At 57.5% G+C, this 21,009-nt stretch overlaps 2 protein-coding genes across 2 annotated transcripts in view; one reads left to right on the top strand and one right to left on the bottom strand.

The window, feature by feature from the left end:
- Window positions 1-1,026: 1,026 nt before the first annotated feature.
- PIN1 (peptidylprolyl cis/trans isomerase, NIMA-interacting 1) lies at window positions 1,027-13,501 on the top strand. The gene is made up of 4 exons (XM_022557421.3): window positions 1,027-1,148; window positions 3,130-3,342; window positions 11,828-11,938; window positions 12,871-13,501. Exons 1-4 carry the CDS (start codon window positions 1,091-1,093, stop codon window positions 12,978-12,980), a joined length of 492 nt encoding a protein of 163 aa, XP_022413129.1. The 5' UTR covers window positions 1,027-1,090; the 3' UTR covers window positions 12,981-13,501.
- Window positions 13,502-16,402: 2,901 nt separating this feature from the next.
- Window positions 16,403-21,009, bottom strand: part of OLFM2 (olfactomedin 2) — a 48,041-nt gene continuing 43,434 nt past the window's right edge. The window contains exons 3-6 of the mRNA XM_022557333.3: window positions 20,382-20,528; window positions 19,910-20,129; window positions 19,469-19,575; window positions 16,403-18,149 (exon numbers count right to left, since the gene is read on the bottom strand). Of these exons, the coding sequence (XP_022413041.1) occupies window positions 17,472-18,149; window positions 19,469-19,575; window positions 19,910-20,129; window positions 20,382-20,528 (1,152 nt within the window). The 3' untranslated portion in view covers window positions 16,403-17,471. The remainder of the gene's footprint in view (window positions 18,150-19,468; window positions 19,576-19,909; window positions 20,130-20,381; window positions 20,529-21,009) is intronic.

Genomic DNA, 21,009 nt, shown 5'->3' with positions numbered 1-21,009 from the left:
CCCATCCTGCCTCTATAATTTGTCATAGACATGTTTCCCTGTGTTTCATGTCATTACACCTCATTCTTTTTAACGGTTATGTAAGGGTCTGTGCTATAGATGAACTGTAGTTGAACTCTTCCCTGTTGGTGTCTTGACTCCCATGTCTATCTCCAGCCCTAGGTCTCCAACCACCTCCTCAGTGTCCCACGAGTGCCACAGACTTAATTTTAAATTGACTCATTCAACTATACTTAAATAAAAAATAAATTAAAAAAATAAATTGACTCAAACTGAGCTCATCATCCTCCCATCCGCGCCTCCCATCTGAACGGCAATGCCAACACCCACTAGTCACCCAGGACGGAGGCAGGAGCCAGACTGGGAGGAAATAGGTGAAGTAAAGTAGACTCCAACGGAAATGTAAGGTGCTTGGGTCATGGGTCAGTAGCATAGGGAAAGAGACTTGCACAAAAAATTAAAAGGAGGTGGGCTAGCTTTGGACATCTGGAGGAAACAGGTGGGAAGAGGGAGGATGCAGGAGCCAAATTTAGGCTTCTGGGTTCCTAGCTGTTCATCACCAAGGTAACTGCGTTGCTATGGCAACAGCAAAGGCAGCACAGCCTCTGCCAAGAACCTTCTCTGCTGCAGTTACCTCCATACAAACCAGACACTTCCGCATGGGGAGCTGCGGCCCTCCGGGTACGGCTTAGGAAGGCGGGAATTGCTGCTGCAGTAGCCAATCGGATGAGCTCTGCGGCGAAGGACGCAAAGGAGAGGTGAGGGCTTCTTTGAAGCTCGGCAAAGGGCGTTGACAAGGAGGGCTCGTGTCCCTTTCTCACCACTTAGGGGCCGAGGAAAGGAGGGGGGCGGGGCCTGGGTGAGGCCGACCGGGGGCTGGGCCCAGGTAAAACCGTGTGGGGTCCCGCCCACCCCCGCTTCTGCTCAATAGGAAGCCAGAGAGCCCGTCCGGACAGTTGGGGTGTCCAATGAGTGTCGTCGCTAGACCCCGGTGCGGGGCGGACCCAGCCAATCGGCAGCGGCGGTGGGCAGGCGCGGGCGGCAGAGGCGGTGCGGCGGAGGCGGAGCGGGCTCTGCGGCAGGAGGGAAGATGGCGGACGAGGAGAAGCTGCCCCCCGGCTGGGAGAAGCGCATGAGCCGCAGCTCAGGTGCCTTGGGGGTCGGGGCTGGGGCGGGGCCGCGAGGGCCCGCGGAAGCAGGGCTCGAGCTCGCCCCTCGGGCGCGGCACCGCCCCTCGATTGCCGTGGGGTCTTGGCTCCTCCGCGTCGTCCCAGGGTGACGGCCCGGCTCACCCCGTGGGGGCTGCGAGCCTGAGGAGTGGGGAACGCTGAGGAAACTGAGGCAAGGGGCGGGGCCGGAGAGGCCCCTCGCACTGCCGGGGTGATAGGGGGACGGTGATCCCTCGGCACTCTCTCAGACGATGGCCCTGGCCCTGCCGATCTGACACCTTTCTTTCGGCCTAATGCACGTGACGTCCGGGGAGAAGGTCTTTGCACCCCGCTGGGCCCAGGGGGCACCCCTGGGGGAGGACACCCCAACCCCATGCTCAGGGCGGGGCCCCAGGGTTGCTCGGCCTCGGGTCCACAACCTCCTACTGCTAACATGCCTACTGCCATCCATACCTAATTCTGAGTTTGCGATATCCGCCCGGTGGTATTCTGCCTGAGAACATCCCCCCGTGCTCCGGGACCCGATTTAAGGCTTTTCCCCCAATAATAATGTCAATAATAGGGCACGTTTATCTCAGTGCCAAGCTAGGTGTTTTCTTTCTCTGAATGGCTGCAATTCTGGAAGGTAGGTAGTTATTACTCCCATTTTGCAGGTCAGGAAACTGAGGCCAGAAAACTGAAGGAACTCGCTCAAGGTCATTCATTTCGGGGGGTGGGGGCTGGGTTAGAATCCAGTCAGTCTGACTCCACAGCCCTCTGCCCTTCTTACTGCAAACCACTGAGATACACTGAGGTCCAGTGTTTCACTCCGCTGGACCAGAGCTCACAGTAATCACAGTCGCGGTAAGAACTCCGATTTACTGAACGCCAGGAGCTCTGGTGAGCACTTTGCATACATCATCATCAACTCTCCACATTAACCCCATGAGGTTTGATGTCCTTATTCTCTCACCTCACCCCCACTATTCAGATGAGAAAACTGAGGTTCAGGGAGATGGAGCCCATTGCCAAGGTTTTAGAGGCAGTCAGTGGCTCAGCTGTCACCCACTCTGCTGCAGCCCTGGCTGTGACCTGCAGCATAAAGCTGATGCTCTGCCCAATTCTGGGCCCCCACTCCCTCCATTTCTTCCCAGTGCAACCCTAACAGTGTTCCCCGTGGGTGACATCCATCCCTTCACATTGGTGGGCACAAGTCCTCCACATAACCCAGGCAAACTCTCTGCCCCTGGGATGACAGCCTATCTCTACTGGGTCCTACTTCAAGCTTATTGTTTGCGGCCCTCACTCCATGCTCCTTAGTCTCTGGGTAACATCTGGCCCCAGTAATGCTGGCCCCCAGTCCTGCAGCAGGGTTCACTGGGTAGGGGAAAAGAGCAGAGCTTTTGTGTCTGACGCACATGGGTACAGGTCCTGCCTCCCCCGTATGTGCCTGGAGCAGAGTAAACACCCAGGAAATGTTGCTTAGTTTTGTGGTCTATAAAATGGACATAATAGTTGCTACCACACTCCTGATGTGTGCCGGCGCTATCCTAAGGACGTTACAGATGTGAACTCATACAGCCCTTACAGCAACCCTTCAGGCAGGTATTGCCGTTATCTCCATTCTACAGGTTAGAAAACCGAGGCCCAGGGAAGGTGGATCATACAGTGAGTGAGTGGCAGAGTGGCAGATTTGAACGGGCGGTCTGGCTGCTGAGTGCCCGCTTGGAACCTTTCTTCCTCACCTGGGGTTATTTTCCCCCTTGAAGTTATGAATGGCTGAAGTTATAACGTGGTCTTATTGCTTGTTTGGTGTCTGTCTGCCCCCACCTAGAATGTTAGCTCGCTAAGGCCTGGTGGCACTGGTGGACAGCAGTGGGTTGGCTGAATGGAGGCATCTCATTGGCCAGTCCCTTATCACGGCTTCATGGTGGTGTCCTCTGAGCAGGTCCCAGCTGAATTCCACTCCCCCCTCTTCCAGGCCGGGTGTACTACTTCAATCACATCACTAACGCCAGCCAGTGGGAGCGGCCGAGTGGCAATAGCACTGGCGGCGGCAAAAATGGACAAGGGGAGCCCGCCAGGGTCCGCTGCTCACACCTGCTGGTCAAGCACAGCCAGTCGCGGCGGCCCTCATCCTGGCGGCAGGAGAAGATCACCCGGACCAAGGAGGAGGCTCTGGAGCTGATCAATGGTGAGCAGAGGTGAAAACAGGGTCTGGGGGTGGCGGGGGGCAGGTCCCTCTCCCCAGGGACCAGACTGGGCCTTATAGAAATCATGCCAGACTCTCTACCCCAGCTTGCTCAGCTGTCAGCTGTGGCCTTGACAGACCTGGAAGTGCCTCAAGCCTGCCTCTCACGGCTGCCTCTCCTTTTTCTCTCCAGCTGGTATTTGAGGGTGAGCCAGGGTAGGGGTGGAGGAACCAACCTTGGGGCTGGCAGACCTGGGTTCAGACGGTAGCCATGCCACTATAAGCTCCTTGACTTTGGGACATTCACGTTGCTTCCTTGAGACTCAGTTTTCACCTCTGTAAAATGGGCATCATCATATACCTGCCTCCAAGGGCCATCGTGAAAGCTCAGTGAGATGAGAAAGTGCGTGGCACACAGTGGATCCTCATTCAGTGGGAGCTATCCTTGAGAGTAGTATCATCAAGCAGGGTCCTGGGGCACATGTATGGATGGGTCAGGAGGCAGGTTGGAAAGGTAGAGTCGGTGAATTAACTCTGCCCTGAAGGAGGAGGCTGTTCCTTGTTGTGTTCTGTGTTTCCTCCACAGTCTAGAGCAGCAGTCGATAGGCAAACTTTTTCTGAAAAGGCCAGATGGTAAATATTTTAGGTTTTGCGGGCCATACAGTCTCTGTCAGCTCTGCTTGGTGACTCCATAGCAGCCATAGATGATATGTAAACAGATGGGTGCGGCTGTGTGCCAATAAAACTTTATTTACAAAAACAGCAGGATTTGACCCGTGGGACATAGTTTGCAGCACCCTGGTCTAGAGCTGTCCAGTGTGGCCACCACCACCTACATGTGGTTATTTCCATTTAAATTAATTAAATTTGAGTCATATTAAAGATTGGGTCCTCAGTCACACTGGGCACAGTGTTCAGTAGCCCCATGTGGCTCGTGGCTGCCATCTCGGACAGCACAGATAGAGAATGTTTCCATCCTTGCAGGAAGTTCTGTTGGACAGCGCTGGTCTGGATCACACGTGTGGTTTCATCATCCACTCAGCCTCTCTCACCAGAGATCCCAGACCCCTCCTGGGCCCTCCAACCCCACATAACCCGTCTCTCTCCCATGCCCAAATAGCCTGAGTGCCCATCCAGCTCTGCCAGGTCCTGGCTGTGTGACCTTGAGCATGTTACTTAACACCTCAGAGCCTCAATCTTTTCACTTGTAAAATTAGAGTTATGATAATAGGACCCACTGCATAGGGTACTTGAGAAGACTCTGACCTGATGCAGTAAAGCATGCATAACAGCCTTGGCATCTAGTAAATGTTCTGTAATTGCTGGTGGCTATTATGATGGTTGTTATTAGCACAGCCCTGGCATAATCAGTCCATATTGGCTGTTGTTTTGCTATGACATCACTGGTCTGGTACTTGGCCAGTGGGATTTTATTTTATTTTATTTTATTTTATTTATTTATTTATTTATTTCTGGTTGTGTTGGGTCTTCGTTGCTGCGCGTGGGCTTTCTCTAGTTGCAGCGAGCGGAGGCTACTCTTCGTTGCGGTGCGCGGGCTTCTCACTGTGGTGGCTTCTCTTGTTGCGGAGCACAGGCTCTAGGTGCGCGGGCTTCAGTAGTTGTGGCACACGGGCTCAGTAGTTGTGGCACACGGGCTTAGTTGCTCTGTGGCATGTGGGATCTTCCCGGACCAGGGATCAAACCCGTGTCCCCTGCATTGGCAGGTGGATTCTTAACCACTGCGCCACCAGGAAAGTCCCTGGCCTGTGGGATATTACTTAAACACACCTCTGCCCACACCTACACCCCCCATACAGTGTCTGGCACCTGATAAATGGCACCTCTTAGCCTCCTACCTCCCAGCCTTGTAGAGCAGAGCCAAGTTCTCGCACAGAATCTTGAAGGCAAATTCAAAGAGCTCACCTCCTGAGCTCCGTGAGGGCAGGGACTGGATCTGTCTCTTTCCCCACTGTATTCCTGCCACCCAACACAAAGCCTGGCCCACGGCATTGCTCGCAGCCTGGTTTCCTGAATCAGGAGGAAGCGAGAAGGATCCCTGGCAGAGGAAGCGGCAGAAATGAAGGCCTGTGGCTGGGCTGTAGGTAGGACTCAGGGGAAGGCTGTGCAGGGGACTGAAGAGGGATGAGACCCCCTCAAGGGCAGGTCCCAGCCAGTTGGAGGACGGCCCAGAGTGAGGCCAAGAGTTTGGGTCCTTTCCCAGAGACCGCAGGAAACACATGGCCACGTGTGACTGGGAGGGGGGCCCTGTGGCGCTGGCTTTTAGGAAAGAGCCGTGTGGCTGGAGGGTGACGGACCAAGAAAGCCAGAAGGCCCAGGCTGGCTGGACCAGCGGTGAGCTGTGAGCAATGAGCGGGGTCTGGCGGCCCCAGGGGAAGAGGACGTGGCAGGAAACCCGGAGGAATCACGAGATGACCTCTTGGGTCCTCCTAGCTCCTAGAGGGGTCCCTGTTCTGAGGCTTCCGAACCACATGAGAGTGAGCAAGAGGTGATGGGCACTTGGAGGTTGAGCAGAGGAGGTGCCGTCACTGGGGGTTGGGAAGAGGCACAGTCTGGGGAGGGACTCACTAAATCTGAGGGTCTGAGGAAGAGACGTTGGCAAGGCAACCGTGAGAGGACCTGGATTCAGCAGAGCAGCAGGCCAGAGACAGAAGCCCTTGCGACAGTCCTGGCCAGAGATGGCAGGTGGACATGGGGATATCTGAGCATCACGTGGAAGGAAAGCTGTTGGGCCCTGGGGACTGCCTGGGAGTGGCAGGTGAGGATGCCCCCCACCCCACCTCTAGAATGGACAGGGATGTGTCTGGTGGGGCTCTCACTGCAGTGGGAGCCTGGGGGTGCTGAGGTCAGCCTGGGTCTTGGGAAGGGGTGTCTGGGGGTGTGCCCAGTAAGCAGCTGGGCCCTGGGGCCTAGCCTTAAGTCAGTGCACACTCGGGAGTGTTAGCAGGGGTCCGACATGCCTGCCTGTGCCAGAGGGCCTGGTGGAAGCTGTGGGAGGAATTTCAACTAGAAACACGGTGACTTGAACTTGGGGCAGGTAGGAAGCAGGTAGAGTAGATTCTAGAGACATTTAGGAGGCAGAATCGGGAGGATGGGGTGATGGATTAGAGGGGCAGGCGTGGGGTAAGGTCAGAACCAGCGTGGCCCAGCCCTGGAGTCACGCAGAGATGGATCTGGTGCCAGCGGTGTAGCTTCAAGCAAGTGTCTTTACTCTCAGAGCCTCAGTTGCCTCATCTGTAGGATGGGGACAGGGTGGCCATGAAGATCCAGGGGCCAGCCAGCAGCTGAATGCTCAGCAGAGCAAGGGGCTCAGTGTCGGACGCTTCCTGTCTACACAGCAGAGCCTCGACCCCAGGCATTTAGGAGTGTGCGGTGGGCACCATGGTCTGGACAAGGCTTCCGCCTACCAAGAGCTCCCTGCTGCTTCCCCATGGCCCATGGGTGGAGCTCTGGGCCAGGACGTGGGAGGCCTGGTGGGTTTAGCGTGCAGACCCTCCAGTGACCTTGGCCTGAGGCAGGCCCCCTCGAGGGTCATTACGACGGAGCAGTGAGATGGCCCGGGCCATGGTGCACTCGGTAACCAAACACTCGTGGGGCGCATCAGCGGGCTTCGGGCGCCTGGGCTTGGTTTTCTCTTTCGTGAAAGTGGATGTTGCCCCCCACCCCCGTTCTCATCATGGGCTTGTTCAGGTGGTAAAGAGACCAGAATTCGGGCGGCACACTCTGCAGCTGGCAGCCTGGGTCTGTCAGTTCGCTTTTAGGTCCTGTGCTCCCCAGTTGCCCCAAGGGGACAGGCTGCCGGCAGTGTGTCCACATTTTCTGCTGAGGCTCCTTTTCCCAGTGCTGGCTCCTCTGCAGCTGCTGGGCTGCGGCCACAGGCTTGTCAGGGATCTGGGGACCGGCTGCCTGTCATTGCCCGTGTCCTTATGTAAGGAAGCCAGGCCATGGAGAAGCCCTCCCTGCCTACTCCCATCCCTCCATCCCCACATGCCCAGGGCCTGAGGGTCCCAGGGAGGCCCTGATGTGAGCAGCAGTCCCCCTACATGTAACTGTGCCCAGGGCCTGAGGGTCGGTGAGCACCTTTGGCCCAGTGTCCCCACCCAAGGTGGGTGGCTCCCTTCTAGCCTGCTGGTTTCAGGCTGGGTCTCTGGCCTCTCTAGGCACCCCCTGCTGGGATTTGGGCCTTGAAGGAAGGCAGACCTAATCCTGTCACCTTTTTTCCTGTCCAGGCCCCTTCCCTAGTTTGTCTCTAAACTTTTTTATTTTTTCTGGCCGTGCTGTGCAGCATGTGGGATCTTAGTTCTCCGACCAGGGGTAGAACCCTCGCGCCCTGCATTGGAAGCGCAGAGTCTTAACCACTGAACCTCCAGGGAGGTCCCGTCTAAACCTTTTTAGAGTCAGAGACCAGTCCATTTGTTCACTCACTTTCCCTGAAATAATTATGGCGCAGCTCAGGCTGCTATGACAGAATACCATAGGCTGGGTGGCTTAGACACAGACATTTATTTCTCACAGTTCTGGAGGCTGGAAGTCCAAGATCAAGGTGTCGACAGGTTTGTTTTCTTCTGAGGCCTCTCTCCTTGGCTTGCAGACGGCCACCTTTTGTGTGCTCACAAGGCCTTACCTCAGTGCATGCAGTGGGGAAAGAGAGAGAGAGCGCTTTTTGGTGTCTCTTCTTAAAAGGACACTAATCCTGTCAGATCAGGACCCCTCCCTTATGACTCAACCTTAATTACTTCAGCAAAGGCCCTATGTCCAAATATCACATTGGAGGGTTAGGGTTTCAATATATGAATTCTGGAGGGACATAAACATTCAACCCGTATTATTTATGGACTGACAGCTAGTAATTGTCAGGGGCTCACTCTGCACCAGGCACTGTTCTGGCAGTAATTCCTTTACCCTTCACAGCAGCCCTCCAAGGTCAGAGCTGGTAATTAGCCCATTTTACAGACCAGGCAAGTGAAGCTCCAAGAGACGAAGTCATGTACCAGGTTGCAGAGCTCAGGATCGGTAGAGCTGGGATCCGAACACAGTAGTTGGGGTCCACAATCTACCCTGCTCTGCCTCAGCTGCCCCGTTGGGTGAGGGTTAGATGGACGCTGTCTGGGTAGGGGGTGTTGCCAGTCAGGTGAGGCAGGGCATTGCTGAGAACAGCCCAGGGTGTCTGGTTTGTACTTCCTTTCTTGCCTCCTCTGTAGCATTTGAGCCTGAGGTTCACAGAAAAAAGGCATGAGATTCCAGCATTTCCATCTACAGAACCCAGTGGTGGATCCCTCTCTCTCCTTCCCCATGACCTGTTTCTGTCTCATTTATTCACGAATTCCTTCAACATTAGTGAACACCTGTTCAGTGCACAGCACGGAGAGCTGGGGACACAGCAGTGAGCAAGGCCGACCTGGTCCCTGTCCTCCCCGTGTGAGGCGGCAACAGACGCACAAACAGGAAAGGGGTAAATGCAGGGCCCAGGGAGGCACCTCGCCTAATGAGGCCTTAGGGAGACTCCTGGGTGAGACCAGAGGACAGCAGGTGAGCTTCGGGTGGGAAGAGACGATTAAACAAAGGTTAAGCAAAGGCTGAGAGGTGGGGGTGTGGGGGGGGGGCAAGACTGGGCGGGACACCATGGGGGGTGTAAGACTGAGCTGAGGGGACACAGGGGGTTCTGAATGTAGCCTTGCATCTTGACTTGTGGCCAGACCCCTGAAGGTCAGCTTTTGAAAGGGAAGCTCAGGAAGGAAGCGTTGTTTCTTTAAACAAAATCATTTCAGGCTCCCATCCAAGCAGAATATTTTCTGAGAGAGTTGGCTGGTCAGAGGAAGATTTGGGTGCTACGAACTATGGGGGACATGGGAATTCTTTGGCATTCCAGTGGTTAGGACTCCGCTTTCACTGCCAAGGGCCCAGTGAACTAAGATCCCACAAACCATGCGGCTGGCCAAATAAACCCCCAAAAAACAAACAAACAGGGCTTCCCTGGTGGCGCAGTGGTTGAGAGTCCGCCTGCCGATGCAGGGGACACGGGTTCGTGCCCCGGTCCGGGAAGATCCCACATGCCGCGGAGCGGCTGGGCCCATGAGCTATGGCTGCTGAGCCTGCGTGTCCGGAGCCGGTGCTCCGCAACAGGAGAGGCCACAACAGTGAGAGGCCCGCGTACCGCAAAAAAAAACAAAAAAAACAAAACAAAACAAATTATGGGGGGGCAAATGTTTGGCTTTTATACTGCTTTTAGGCTGCTGTTGCTTGCACACATGCATTGTGTGCACACCTTGGCCAGGCCACCTAGTCTCGGGGGTTCCCTGCCACTGTGCCCACAGCTCCAGCTGCTGGAGGATGCAGCAGGGGGGTGCTTGTACAGGGCTCAGGGCTGGGCCCGACTCCCCAAGTGCTGGGCATGTGCAGCAGTGCCTGCCAAGGTACCTGGAGGCGGGCAGGTGCACTGGGGAGCACTGTGCACTCAGGATTCCCTGGCTGGTGTTACTGAGGTCCGGACAGAAGAGAGAGGAGATATCGTGGTGCTGCCCGGGTGAGGCTGAGGACACAACCAGAATCCAGGGAGAGGAGGAGGTAGAGGAGGGGTATCCTAGTGACATCCGGTTCAGATCGCAGTCACCCGTGAATGCGTCTGGCACAGGGGGATCACCTACCTGGCAGCCCCAGGGCGGTGTGGAGAGCACAGCAGAGCATTATGGCAGAAGCCACTGCAGCATGCGTGCAGTCCACAGAGGGTGGGGCTTGTGTCGCATCCGACGGAGAGCCTGCCTGACCAGGCGGCGCGTCACGGTGACGGCCAGCGCAGACTGCGAGGTGCGGGCGAGGAGGACCAGGGATGGGCAGGTCAGAGAGAAGTAGGGGCAGCCTCATCACCGGCTGGCACAGCCCACACGGAAGAGGGAACAGGATGGTGACAGCAAGTGCCATTTGTCAAGGCGTCTGTCTGTGCCGGGCACTGTGGCCTGCTGGCAAATGGCTGACAGTTGAGGCTCAGAAGCAAAGGGACGGTCAGGACAGAGCGAGAGTGACAGGGACACGGGGGAGGCAGGGGTTATCGGGACAGCCGTGGAAGCAGCCGAGCAGATCAGATGCCAGGACACGCAGTTGCTGCTGTGACATGCAGTGAGACGGGGGTGGGCGGGGAGTGATAGGTGTGCTGTCACCGTCGTTCCAGGGAGATAGATGGATACCAGTGATGTTGAGGTCAGACAGGAGTCGGAGACCCATGGGCCGAGGTGAAGTTTGCACCAGCCGCTCATGAGGCAGATGGCCTGGCTGCGTGTCTGGGCCTCAGAGCACCAGGTAGATTAATCCGTGGTGTCACTGTGGTGCTCAGACAGGTACCAGGCGTGTCACAGCCTCGTTTAGGTCAGACAGGAGCAACACGTAGAGGTGTCACCGTGGAGTTCAGAAACCCACTGGTGGGTGTGACAGGGTGCCTCTCACATCCAGCGTGGGCTGGTGTCCCGTCGCTAAGCTGGGGGTGGTACGTGGTCCCAGGTCCCCCCAGGGGCCTCAGGGATAATGCCCCCCAGGAGAGTGGCTGTCAGGGAAGCCACGTAGGCCTAGCTCGAGGCAAGGGGCTGTCCGGTGGTGGTCTGGGGAGGACAGGATGGGTTCTTGCTCCAAAGGCTCCTGCCTGGACTCAGGAGAGTGGCTGGCGGCCCTTTCCTACCCCCCCCCTCCCCCCGCACACGCAGGGTCTGGGAGAGTCACACAGGTCCTCGGTGCTGCCCCCTGGCGCCCTCTGCTGGGAGCCCTTCGCCTCAGTCATCCTTTTCCTTCCCTCCCATCAGCCCGGCCTCCCTGTCCCTCGGGGAGAACCGGTACCCAATGGGGACAGTTTGGGCTGCACAGAGGGTGAATCTGGTGCACTACCAACACACCCTGCTGTCTCTGGGGCGCAGTCTGTGGGAATGACGCGTGTCCCTTCCCGAGCCCCGGCTAGGCCGCCGCTGGGTCTCTTCACGATGCCCCAGTAAGCGGCCCTGGCCTTCCTCACACTTTGGACAGATGAGACAGCTGAGGACCCAGCCGTCTCCTGTGGCAGAGTTGGGCTGGCGCCCTGGCCTCCTGCCTTTCTCCTAGAAGCCTCTAGAAAACTCTCCACTGGGGCTTCCACCACTGCCCTGGGGCTCTTGGGGGACCCCTGGGTCCCAGTGTCCCTTTGTAACTTCTGTCCTGTCTTCTGCTGTCCTCCCCAGAAGGGCCTGGGGGGTAGATTTTCTCAGAGTGTGTGTGAGGGTAGGAAGAGGCCATGCTCTGTTCGTTGTATGTTGCTGAGCGTGTGTGTGGTGGGGAGTGACACAGCGGGCGGTATTGGGATGGGACGTGAGACCAGCTGGCTGTTGCGGTCACCACAGGGTCACGGTGTGCATGCACGTGAAAGGCACTTTCCGAGTGGAGCGCCGCCCTCCCTGGAGCCCTCTGCCCCGCCCCACCCCTGACGGGGAGGTCTTCCTGTGTGTCCCCCTCGCAGGCTACATCCAGAAGATTAAGTCGGGAGAAGAGGACTTTGAATCTCTGGCCTCACAGTTCAGCGACTGCAGCTCCGCCAAGGCCAGGGGAGACCTGGGTGCCTTCAGCAGAGGTGCGCGAGGAATGGGCACCACCAAACCCCCGCAGGACCCTCTGACCCACCAGCGCCCGCCCACCACCTAGAGATCGGGAGGGGTAACGCCTGTCGCATGGGCCTTTGGAGTCCACCAGGTGGCAGCAAAGTCCCTCCCTCAGGCTTCAGAGGCCGCCCTGCTGGGGGTCGTGGCCGCAGAGGCTTCTCCCCAGTGACATTCTCTCTTGCGGTGGGGAGTCCATCCGTGTGTTTCTCTGCTCAGTTGTCCCCATCACGGGCCCACCAAGGTGGGTACTTGCTGCCATTTTCCTCTCCTCCTGTTGGAGGTGTAAGGCTGGGGCCCCTTAGAGCCCCAGGGCATGTCCCCCAGCATCCCCTGCCCCGCCCTCATGGGTGGGGAAACCAGGGGTGAGGGGAGGAGGGGGTCAGACCAGCAACCCCGAGTTCAGGCATCTCCAGCTGGGGCTGTGGAAAGGGAGGAGCGGAGGGAACCAGGCCTCCGCCTCCTTCCCACTCCATCCCTGGGGTCTACAGAGCATCGGGGAGGGGCCGAGGATGGGGCGAGGGGTGTCGGGGAGCCAGCAAGGGTCTGTGGACCGCCTGCCCGCCCCAGGAGGCAAGGGAGACAGACAGTGTGGCAGGGGCTGGGGACCGGCACAGGGAGACCAGTTCATCCCTAGAACGCGTCTCTACGTGCACGGCAGAGACCGCAGCTCTGCCCTCATCCCTCACTTGCTGTCCTCAGCCTTCCCGGGGCCTCCCTAATTGCCCTGCCGCCCTCAGCTGGGCCCCACTCGCCACTGTGACCGGGCCCTAAAGCACGTGACGGATGAGTCCAAGTGAGCGCCCGGGGGTGCAGGCGGGAGCCCCATCTGCCTGCCCTGCCTGGTCCTGGCCTGCAGCCCGGGTCTTGACCCCCCACCTGCCATCCCTCATGCTTCCTTCCCCAGGTCAGATGCAGAAGCCGTTTGAAGATGCCTCCTTTGCACTGCGGACAGGGGAGATGAGCGGGCCCGTGTTCACGGATTCTGGCATCCACATCATCCTGCGCACGGAGTGAGGGGCGTGGACGGCCAGGCCCGCCGCACACACACCCCGCCCCCGCCCGGGTGGGTGCGGGGCAGGGTGGCCGGGCGCACAGACGCCGCTCCCTGCTGCCGCTGACCAGCGGGCACCCCTCCCTGCTCGTGTCACACAGTATTTATTGATCCCAAAATGGCTGGGAGGGGGGCTCTTCACCACCGGGGGCTCCCTGCCAGACTCCCCTCCCCTTTAGGAATTGACTTCAGAAGGGTGCAGGGTGGAGAGGCTCGCCGGGCTTCCACATCCAAGGGCTGGGGGTGACCTGTCCCAAAGAGAAGGCCTGGTTAGCTGAGCCGCCCCCTGTGTCCCCCCAGGTCCAGGACGGGGGTGGGGGGGGGCGCGGGCAGGGCCTTGAGTTATTTCTGGTTTTGCCACCTCCCTCTATTCAGTTGCAAAAAGCAAACGCTCCGCCTGGGGCCCAGGCTGCCTGCTGCTTGGGGGCCCTCTCTAAGCAGCAGTGCAGCACCTTCCCCAGCCTCCATTAAACCTGGAACCAGTGTTCTGCTGTCCCTGTCTCTCATTTCCTCCCTGCGGAGGTGAGTGGGGCTCGGTTGGGGGAGCGATCATCTCCCACCATCCCTGGCGTCCAGGTGTCCAGGCCGCCTTTCCTCCCTGAGCAGCCTCTCCTCTTCCTGGGCTTGGGGGCATGCTAGCGGCAGCCGGACTCTCGGGGAATTGGAGCATTGCTCAGCGCCAGCGCTCCTCACACTCGGGTGTTCAAGGGCCCTGACCCCCCGGCTCTGGATTCAGCAGGTCGGGTGGAGCAGGGCATCCTCGGGGAGCCAGATTGAAGCCCCCGTGCCCTGGGTGCTCTCGCCACCCCCCTCCCACCAACTCCCTCCACGCACATGGGCCACTTGAGTTAGAATGAACTACGCCCAGCACCCTGAGGCCCGCTTCCCTGTCACCACAAGCGCTCTGGAAGATTGTGCTTGGGTCCTGCGGCCTCTGCAGGCGCCGTTACCATGGCAGCAGGGGGCCAGGCGGGTGGGGGGGTCCTGCCAGGCGCCTCTGAGAGCAGGGATCCTGCCCCGCCCTCTGGGGGAGGGGCCTCCGTGGAGCAGAGGGAATCGCTGTGGCACATGGGGGTGGAGGTGGGGGTGGGGGGGAATCTTCCTCCTCTTCAGATTGGGGGCTGGGGTGCGGCCCACCTCTTGTGCATCACCTCCTCGTAGCTGCCCTGGGGCCAGGGCCTGGGCTGGGGGCTCAGGTCAGTCAGGAGGTTTGCGGTGCTGCTGAGAGGCGGTTAGGCCTGGTCTGCCCACCTGCTTCACGGGGACCAGCCCGGGGCGGGGACGGGGGGCAGGTGGCGGGCTAGCGGGGCTTGGGCACCTGAGGAAAATAAAGCCCTTCCTGGCCTGACACCAGGGAACACCCCGCCCCCCGCCCCATCCCCGACGAAGCTGAGTCTCTGATAAAAGCCCCGAGTCTCAAACAGCCACCTGGGCCGACTCCCATCTGGCCAGCTCCTGGAGCCATCGCTCTCTGCCTGCCGCCTGCCAGAGCGTTTGTCATTAGGAGGGTTTAATGAATTTCCTCTCAGCTCTGGTGGGCTGGGGAGAGCCTGATGGTTGGCTGCGCCTCCAGGCAGAATCCTCTCCCACCACCCGTGGAGGCCACAAGGCAGGTAGCAGCCCTGCTGTCTGCGCCAACCGTTCTGTGGTGTCGGGGGAGCCACTGCACCCCTCCAGGTCCAAAGGAGCCTCTGGGAAGGATCGGAAATGAGTACTTGGGGGCGGAAGGGTTTTCAGGGTCCTGCTCCAAGGCACCACCTGAGGGTGGGCCTGTGCCTCGCTCTCAGCACCAAAGGCCTGGGGAAGGTCTCCCTGGGCTCCCAGGCATCTGAGATGCTGCCGGGGAAGGGAGGGTGCGGGATGTGTGTGTGTGTGTGTGCGCCCAAGCCTGCATATGCCCATGTGACTAGTTGGCCTTAGGTGTGTGTCTGTCCTGTGTGACCCGGGGGTCCGCCCGTCTGGGCGTGACCACCTGCCTCCATGGACCTCCCTCTTCCTTTGTCTAGCTGTGCAGCGGCCAAAACCCAACACAAAAGAACGTTGCTCTTTGGTAAACATGCCCCCAGAGCCCACTCAGCACGCAGCACGCGTGATTCACGAGCTGTGGCTTGTGTCACCTGCTCCACACCCCTCCTGCCCAGAAGTGAGGCCCTAAATCCCAGGCCTTCAGCGTGGTGAGAGTATACTCTTTGTCACTGGTCTGGCACCTCCCGGCCCAAACTCGACCCAGGGGGCTGGTTTCCACTCTTTTGCCGTTTTCACCAGCTCAGGCTTCTGTGGCCACAGAGCAGGGCTAGAGCCAGTTACTTCAACTCGGGGTAACATGGGTACTGCCACGGGATGGGCTACAAAGCTTCCCCGATGTAGACAGACACACCTCCACAAAAGGGGAAGCAGGGTAAGCAGTAGGCAGCCTAGGACACACGCAGATGACACGCAACCCTCGCCTGGGTCGAGGGGCGGGGAGTTAATTACTCCTTGCCTACCTTGGTTGGAACAAAAGCCACCAACCCCAAAGTATAAGGAGGGCTGGGCCTGCCTCTGTGTGTGTGTGAAAGAGAGAAGGGGCGCCTGTGGGCATCTGTCTGATGCCCAATACAAATTGGAGGGATGGGGCGCAGATGTTCTAGGTGCCCTCGCCCTGTGCCTGTTTTTTGTTTGTGTGTTTGTTTTTTAAAAGCAGGTACAGAGCGAAGTGCCTCTCAAGGTGCTTATCCAGGAATCGGTTCTCTTCAATGTCGAACTTGTTAATTTAAATGGAAATTAATTGCTTTTCTTGAAGATTTCTTTAAAAATTGGTTTTAAATGAGTGCATTAGGCAGTCGCATTTATTATTCATTGGTTTCCTCGGCAGTACAGCCCCAGTGTCCCGAGTTCCCGGAGATGCCATCACGGAGCGGAGATGATTTAATCAGGCCATTAATTAGAGACGGGGAGACAGGGTTCCTCCCAGAGGAGCAAGCTTGGCCTCCGTGGCCTCAGCAGGGGTGGGGGGGGGGGTGTTGTCTGGGCCTGTGGGCTGTTTGCACAATGTTTCTGCTGGAGATTTCAGGGGGGGCCGTTGTTGGGGCGTACGCGGGGAGAGGTCAGCACTACCTTTGTTCCCGGCCACAGCTTCAGAGGCGACTGTCTCCCCCATCTCCTTGCAGTCTGTCACCCAGGCTACCAAAGATCTGGCTAAAATAAAGCCTTCATTTTGTTTTTCCCCTTCTATGACCCCCTCCCACCCCACCTTAGTCACACTGCCGAGGTTCCTGAGGACTTGGCCTTTGCTTACTTCAGTCTCTTCCCCACGCTCTCACACACCCCTTCCCTTCCCGTCTCTGATACTTGCTAACTTTGCCCGTCCTTCCCCTCCAGGAGCTCCAGTCCCCATGTAGGTCCCCACGTCAGGGACTATCCCTGCCCAAGCCCGGGCACGGGGCGTGGGTGTGTCCAGCGGAAGGGCCCCCATGCACTTTCAGACTTGCTATCTTTTTTTTAATCAGCTAACTCAGAACAGGTGCAACTCATACAAAATGATTTTGATGTTACAAAGAAAAAAGAGAAGAAAAAGGAAAAATTCTGTGTGCTACCCTCTCATACCCATATTCTTAAAAGCAGCCAAATTGTTAAAAACCCATTTTAAAAGTTGCCAGATGGGTTAGTGATGCACCTGTGTGATCAGTGAGTGAAAAAAAGAACAACAAAAAAAAAACAGTGACAAAGAATATTCATTTGAGGCCAATCTTCATCGTTGTGATAGAGTTCTTGGTTAGCTGGATCATGTTGTTTGAAACAAGTTTGGATTGGGTATCCTCTCCTCTCTTCCCAAAGGGCTCTGCCAGGGCCCTCACCCACCCACCCCCCAGGCTGGGCTCGCCTGCCCCTGTTCACAAAGCTTGTGGCCTGGGACAAGAGGACCCAGCTGGGGTGGGCCTCCAGGCTCACCCTCCACCTGGCCTCTTCTGCCCCTTCCAGACACACAGAGCCGCTGAAGCATCAAATGTCAAAGGTCCCGTTTATTCCAGCAACCCGGAAAGAAAAGGTGTAAATAAAATAAGAAACATCCATGCACTCAACTCCTTGGGTCGGGAGGAGGGGACGTGAAGCCAGGAAGAGGAGGACTGAGTGGGACGCAAAGAGGGAAGGGAGGGAGGGAGAGAGACAGGCAGAGATAGCTGGAGAGTCACATCTATCAAAAGATAGAGAGGCCTCAATAAAAAGAAAGCGAAGTATCAAAATCAGAGATCAATAAAGAAGAGACAATACTGAGAAAACGCACTGACAAATAACAGAAGCAGAGAATGAAAGCTGGGCGCAAAGGTGGAGGGAGAAAAAACAGTACAGGAGGGGAGAGGGAGAGAGAGAGAGGGGGCAGGACAGAGACAGAAAGATAAATTTGGAAGGACACAGGTGGAGTAGAAAGGGCTCCCGTGGCCCTCGTGTGGCTGTGTGAGCGACGACGGCAGCCCCTAGGGGCCCCCAGCGGTGCTGATGACGTGGAAGAGGGTGACATTGTAGAGCACCTGGTGGCCATTGTTCCAGGTGTAGAGGGCCCGCTCGCGGGGGTTGTAATCCAGCATGGAGATGTGGGAGTACTGGTTGTGGAAGGGCACGTCTGTGTACTCGTAGCTGGACGTGTTGGTGAAGTAGGCGAAGTAGACCTTGGCCCCGGCCAGGTGGGAGTTGGTCACGTAGAGCACGCCACAGATCATGAAGGCCTCGCCGGCGCTGCGCTTGGGGTAGCCGGTGTCCCAGGACCGCACGACCTCGAGGGTGTGCGGGTCCAGCCGGCTGACCACGATGTTGCCTGCGTTCTGGTTGGTAGTGTACACGGCCCAGAGCCCACTCTCGTCCACCATGAAGTCCATGTCCGAGAAGCCACCCCAGGAGTAGGGGAAGGTGTTATTGTAGCCGGCCCCAGGGAGGCTCCTCTGCACCAGCACAGAACGCGAGCGGAAGTGGTACTTGACCACCACGTTGCTCTGGTACTTGTTGTAGAACAGGGAGCCATTGTACACCACGTGGCCCGTGCCTGCCCACGGCTGGGGCAGCAGGTGTTGGATAAAGTTCTGGCCTTTGATGAAGTCTCCCAGAGTGCGGAACTCCAGGACCCGCCGGCCCTTGTAATAGCCATCCATGTACCAGACCTACAAGAGAGCCGCTGGTCACTGGTGGACCACCACCAATGACCCAAAGGTCCCAGCAGCCACTCAGGAATCATATGGTCATTAGGGATCAACAGCCACTAAGTGGTCATTACTCAGTCATGGGATGTCCAGTGACCTTTCATGACCAGGCATCATCCCAGTGACTGGGATCACTTGGTCAGGGAGTGCTATTGGTCTCAGACACTCAGAGGACAGTGCTTGATCCCCAAGAATCGGGGAAATGGCAGTCCCTGGTGACTCACTGGGCCTAGGAGTTCACTGGTCACTGGATATGGGATGGCTAGTGGTCATTAGGCTGCCCTTGGGTGATAAGAGGTCACGTGAATCCATCGCCCGTGGGTAATTCCTGTAACCACGAGGTGACCGGCATGAACGTCACCATCCTCTCCGTCAACATCTTTCGCTGTCACCATGGTATTAGCGTTTGTGAGTGCCCTTACTCATGCTGGTTATTGGGCTAAGCATCCCAAAAACTGTAACGCTGATGTTATCATAACCATTTTGAAGATAAGGAAAACTGAGGCTCAGAGACATTAAGGAACGTCCCCAAGTTTCCCAGCTAAGAATTGGTGGAAGCGGGATATAACTCCAAGTCTGAGTTCTTTTTTTTTTTTTTTTTTTGTGGTGCCTCGTGGCTTGCGGGATCTTAGTTCCCCAACGAGGGACTGAACCCATGCCCCAGCAGTGGAAGCACCAATCCTAACCACTGGACCACCAGGCAATTCCCCCCAAACCCAAGCTCGTAACCCCTTGGTTGAACCACCATGATGCCTGGGAGGCCAATGATCACAGTGGGGCAGTGGCTATTTGCTACCTCTAATCTATGACACTCAATGGCTGCCCAGTGACCAACATCCATCACTAGGATAGTCACTAGGCAGTTAATAGATGGTTCCTGTGGATCAGAGGTGATAGGCAATTGTGACCATGGTGGCCACCAGAAATTTAAAGGTCATTGAGTGGTGCTGGTAGGTCCTAGTCCTTGGGAAGGCACTGGTCACTGGTGGTTACTTTGAGGTCAGTGGTCACTGGGAGCTGGTCGTTAGTACTAGTAACCATTAGTCTCTATACAGTCACTGGAGGTCAGCTGACTTATGGATTCACAGGGCTGGAAAGTTCTTGGTCACTTGGTGGTCGCTAGACAGTCAGGGGGAGGTCCAAGGGCCCTGGAGACCCTAGGACACTTTGGCCTACAAGATAATCATTGATGTGGAATCGCTTGGCACCTAGGGGCAGCCACAGGCTGTGTCTCCTCCTCAGTATAGGTTCTGACCCCTGGCGTGGGCCCAGTCACTCACCCGGCTATCTGCACTGGGGGCCATCGTGTCAGTCATCCAGGAGCCGAAGCGGGACCCCATGGCCCGAATGGTGATGGGGTTACTGACCCCCGTCAGCTTCCCACAGCCTGGGAGGCAGGAACAGGGGGGATGAGGGTGGAGAATGGGAAGAGCACAAGGGAGGCAGGGCAAGGACGAGGTAGTGTGATCAAACTGAAGAGCTGGGAACGGGGGTGAGGAAGGATCCAGAAATCTGGTCCCAAGGTGGAGTGAGGTTGGGGGTGAGGGACTGGAAGTGTAGGGTCAGGAGCATTTCCAACTTCTGGGTCTATTTTTGGCCTCGGGTAGGGAGGTCAAGGGTCCAAGTTTCGAAGTTAGAGGTCAAAACCATGCCCTGGGCACACAGAGGGTTCTGGGGTTGGGTGTGGAGGCCAGGGGTCAAGATCAAGCATCAAGGCATACCCAGCTTCTGGGCACAGGCGCGGAGCCGGGCCTCCAGTGCCATCACCCGCTGCTGTAGGTCCCCGTACCCGTAGGCGCCCATCTCCTCCTGGATGGCTGCAAGGCTGCCGGAGAGATTCCTCAGCTCCTCCCGCAGGCGCGCAACGGTCCTCATGTCCGCCTTGTACTGCTCCAGGACCGAGCTCAGGGGCAACAGCTCCGTCATCCTGTCCTTCATCTCCTGCTCCCAAGGTGGAACCATTGCTGATCCCAACCCCTGACCAGTGACCCAGACCTGAGCCCAGCCTTCAACCCACAACTTCACCCCTTATCTCTGATGCGCACCTGGCCCTTGATATTCAGCCCACACTGGACCCTAGACCTGGGCCAGCCAACACTCGGTCCTTCCCAGATGTGACCCCCCACTCTGGGAACTAATGGGACCTATCCCAATGCTTCTCTTGACCTCCGACCTGAATCCAGAAGGACCCACCTGGAAGCTCTTGGCCGAGAGGGACCCGTCGGCCGCCCGGAGCCTCGCATCCAGGCTCCGCATGAGGGTCTCCATGCTTCGCACGTACTGGAGGTCACGGTACGTCCGCAACTCAAGGACCTCCATGGACTGGGAGACGTTCTGAACCTAGGAACTCGGAGGGTTAGGGAGAGCCACACTCCTGTCCCCGTCCCCGGGATGCCACAGACAAGACCTGGCAGGGCCAGAGGCCAAACACCCAACCAACCTTCTCCTCCCAACCTTACCAGCAACCTGACCTCTCAATGGCAGGCCCAATCCATCCATTGGCTACTAGTCTGGCCACCACCACCTCCCACCTCTTCCCTCCTCCCTGCTCTCCCTGCCTCCACTCTCGTCCCCAGCAGTCAAGTCTCCACAGAGCAGCCAGACAGAGTTTTTTCTTTTTTCTTCTTTTTTTTTTTTTTGGCCACACTGCAAGGCATGTGGGATCTTTGTTCCCCGACCAGGGGTCGAACCCAGGCCCCCTGCAGTGGAAGTACGGACTCTTAACCGCTGGACCACCAGGGAAGTCCCGAGAGGGAGTTTTTCAAAAGGAAGATTGGATCACCTTCCCCTGCAGACCCCGCGAGCTGGTCCTGCCCCTTTG

This window comes from Delphinapterus leucas, unplaced genomic scaffold, assembly GCF_059928025.1.
Source record: "Delphinapterus leucas isolate spDelLeu-1000000601 "Yukka" unplaced genomic scaffold, BTC_Dleu_Yukka2 spDelLeu_asBTCV2_sq25, whole genome shotgun sequence".
In the NCBI taxonomy this organism is placed as follows: domain Eukaryota; kingdom Metazoa; phylum Chordata; class Mammalia; order Artiodactyla; family Monodontidae; genus Delphinapterus; species Delphinapterus leucas.
The sequence above is the reverse complement of the archived record's forward strand: the minus strand, read 5'-3'. Positions and strand labels throughout refer to the sequence as shown.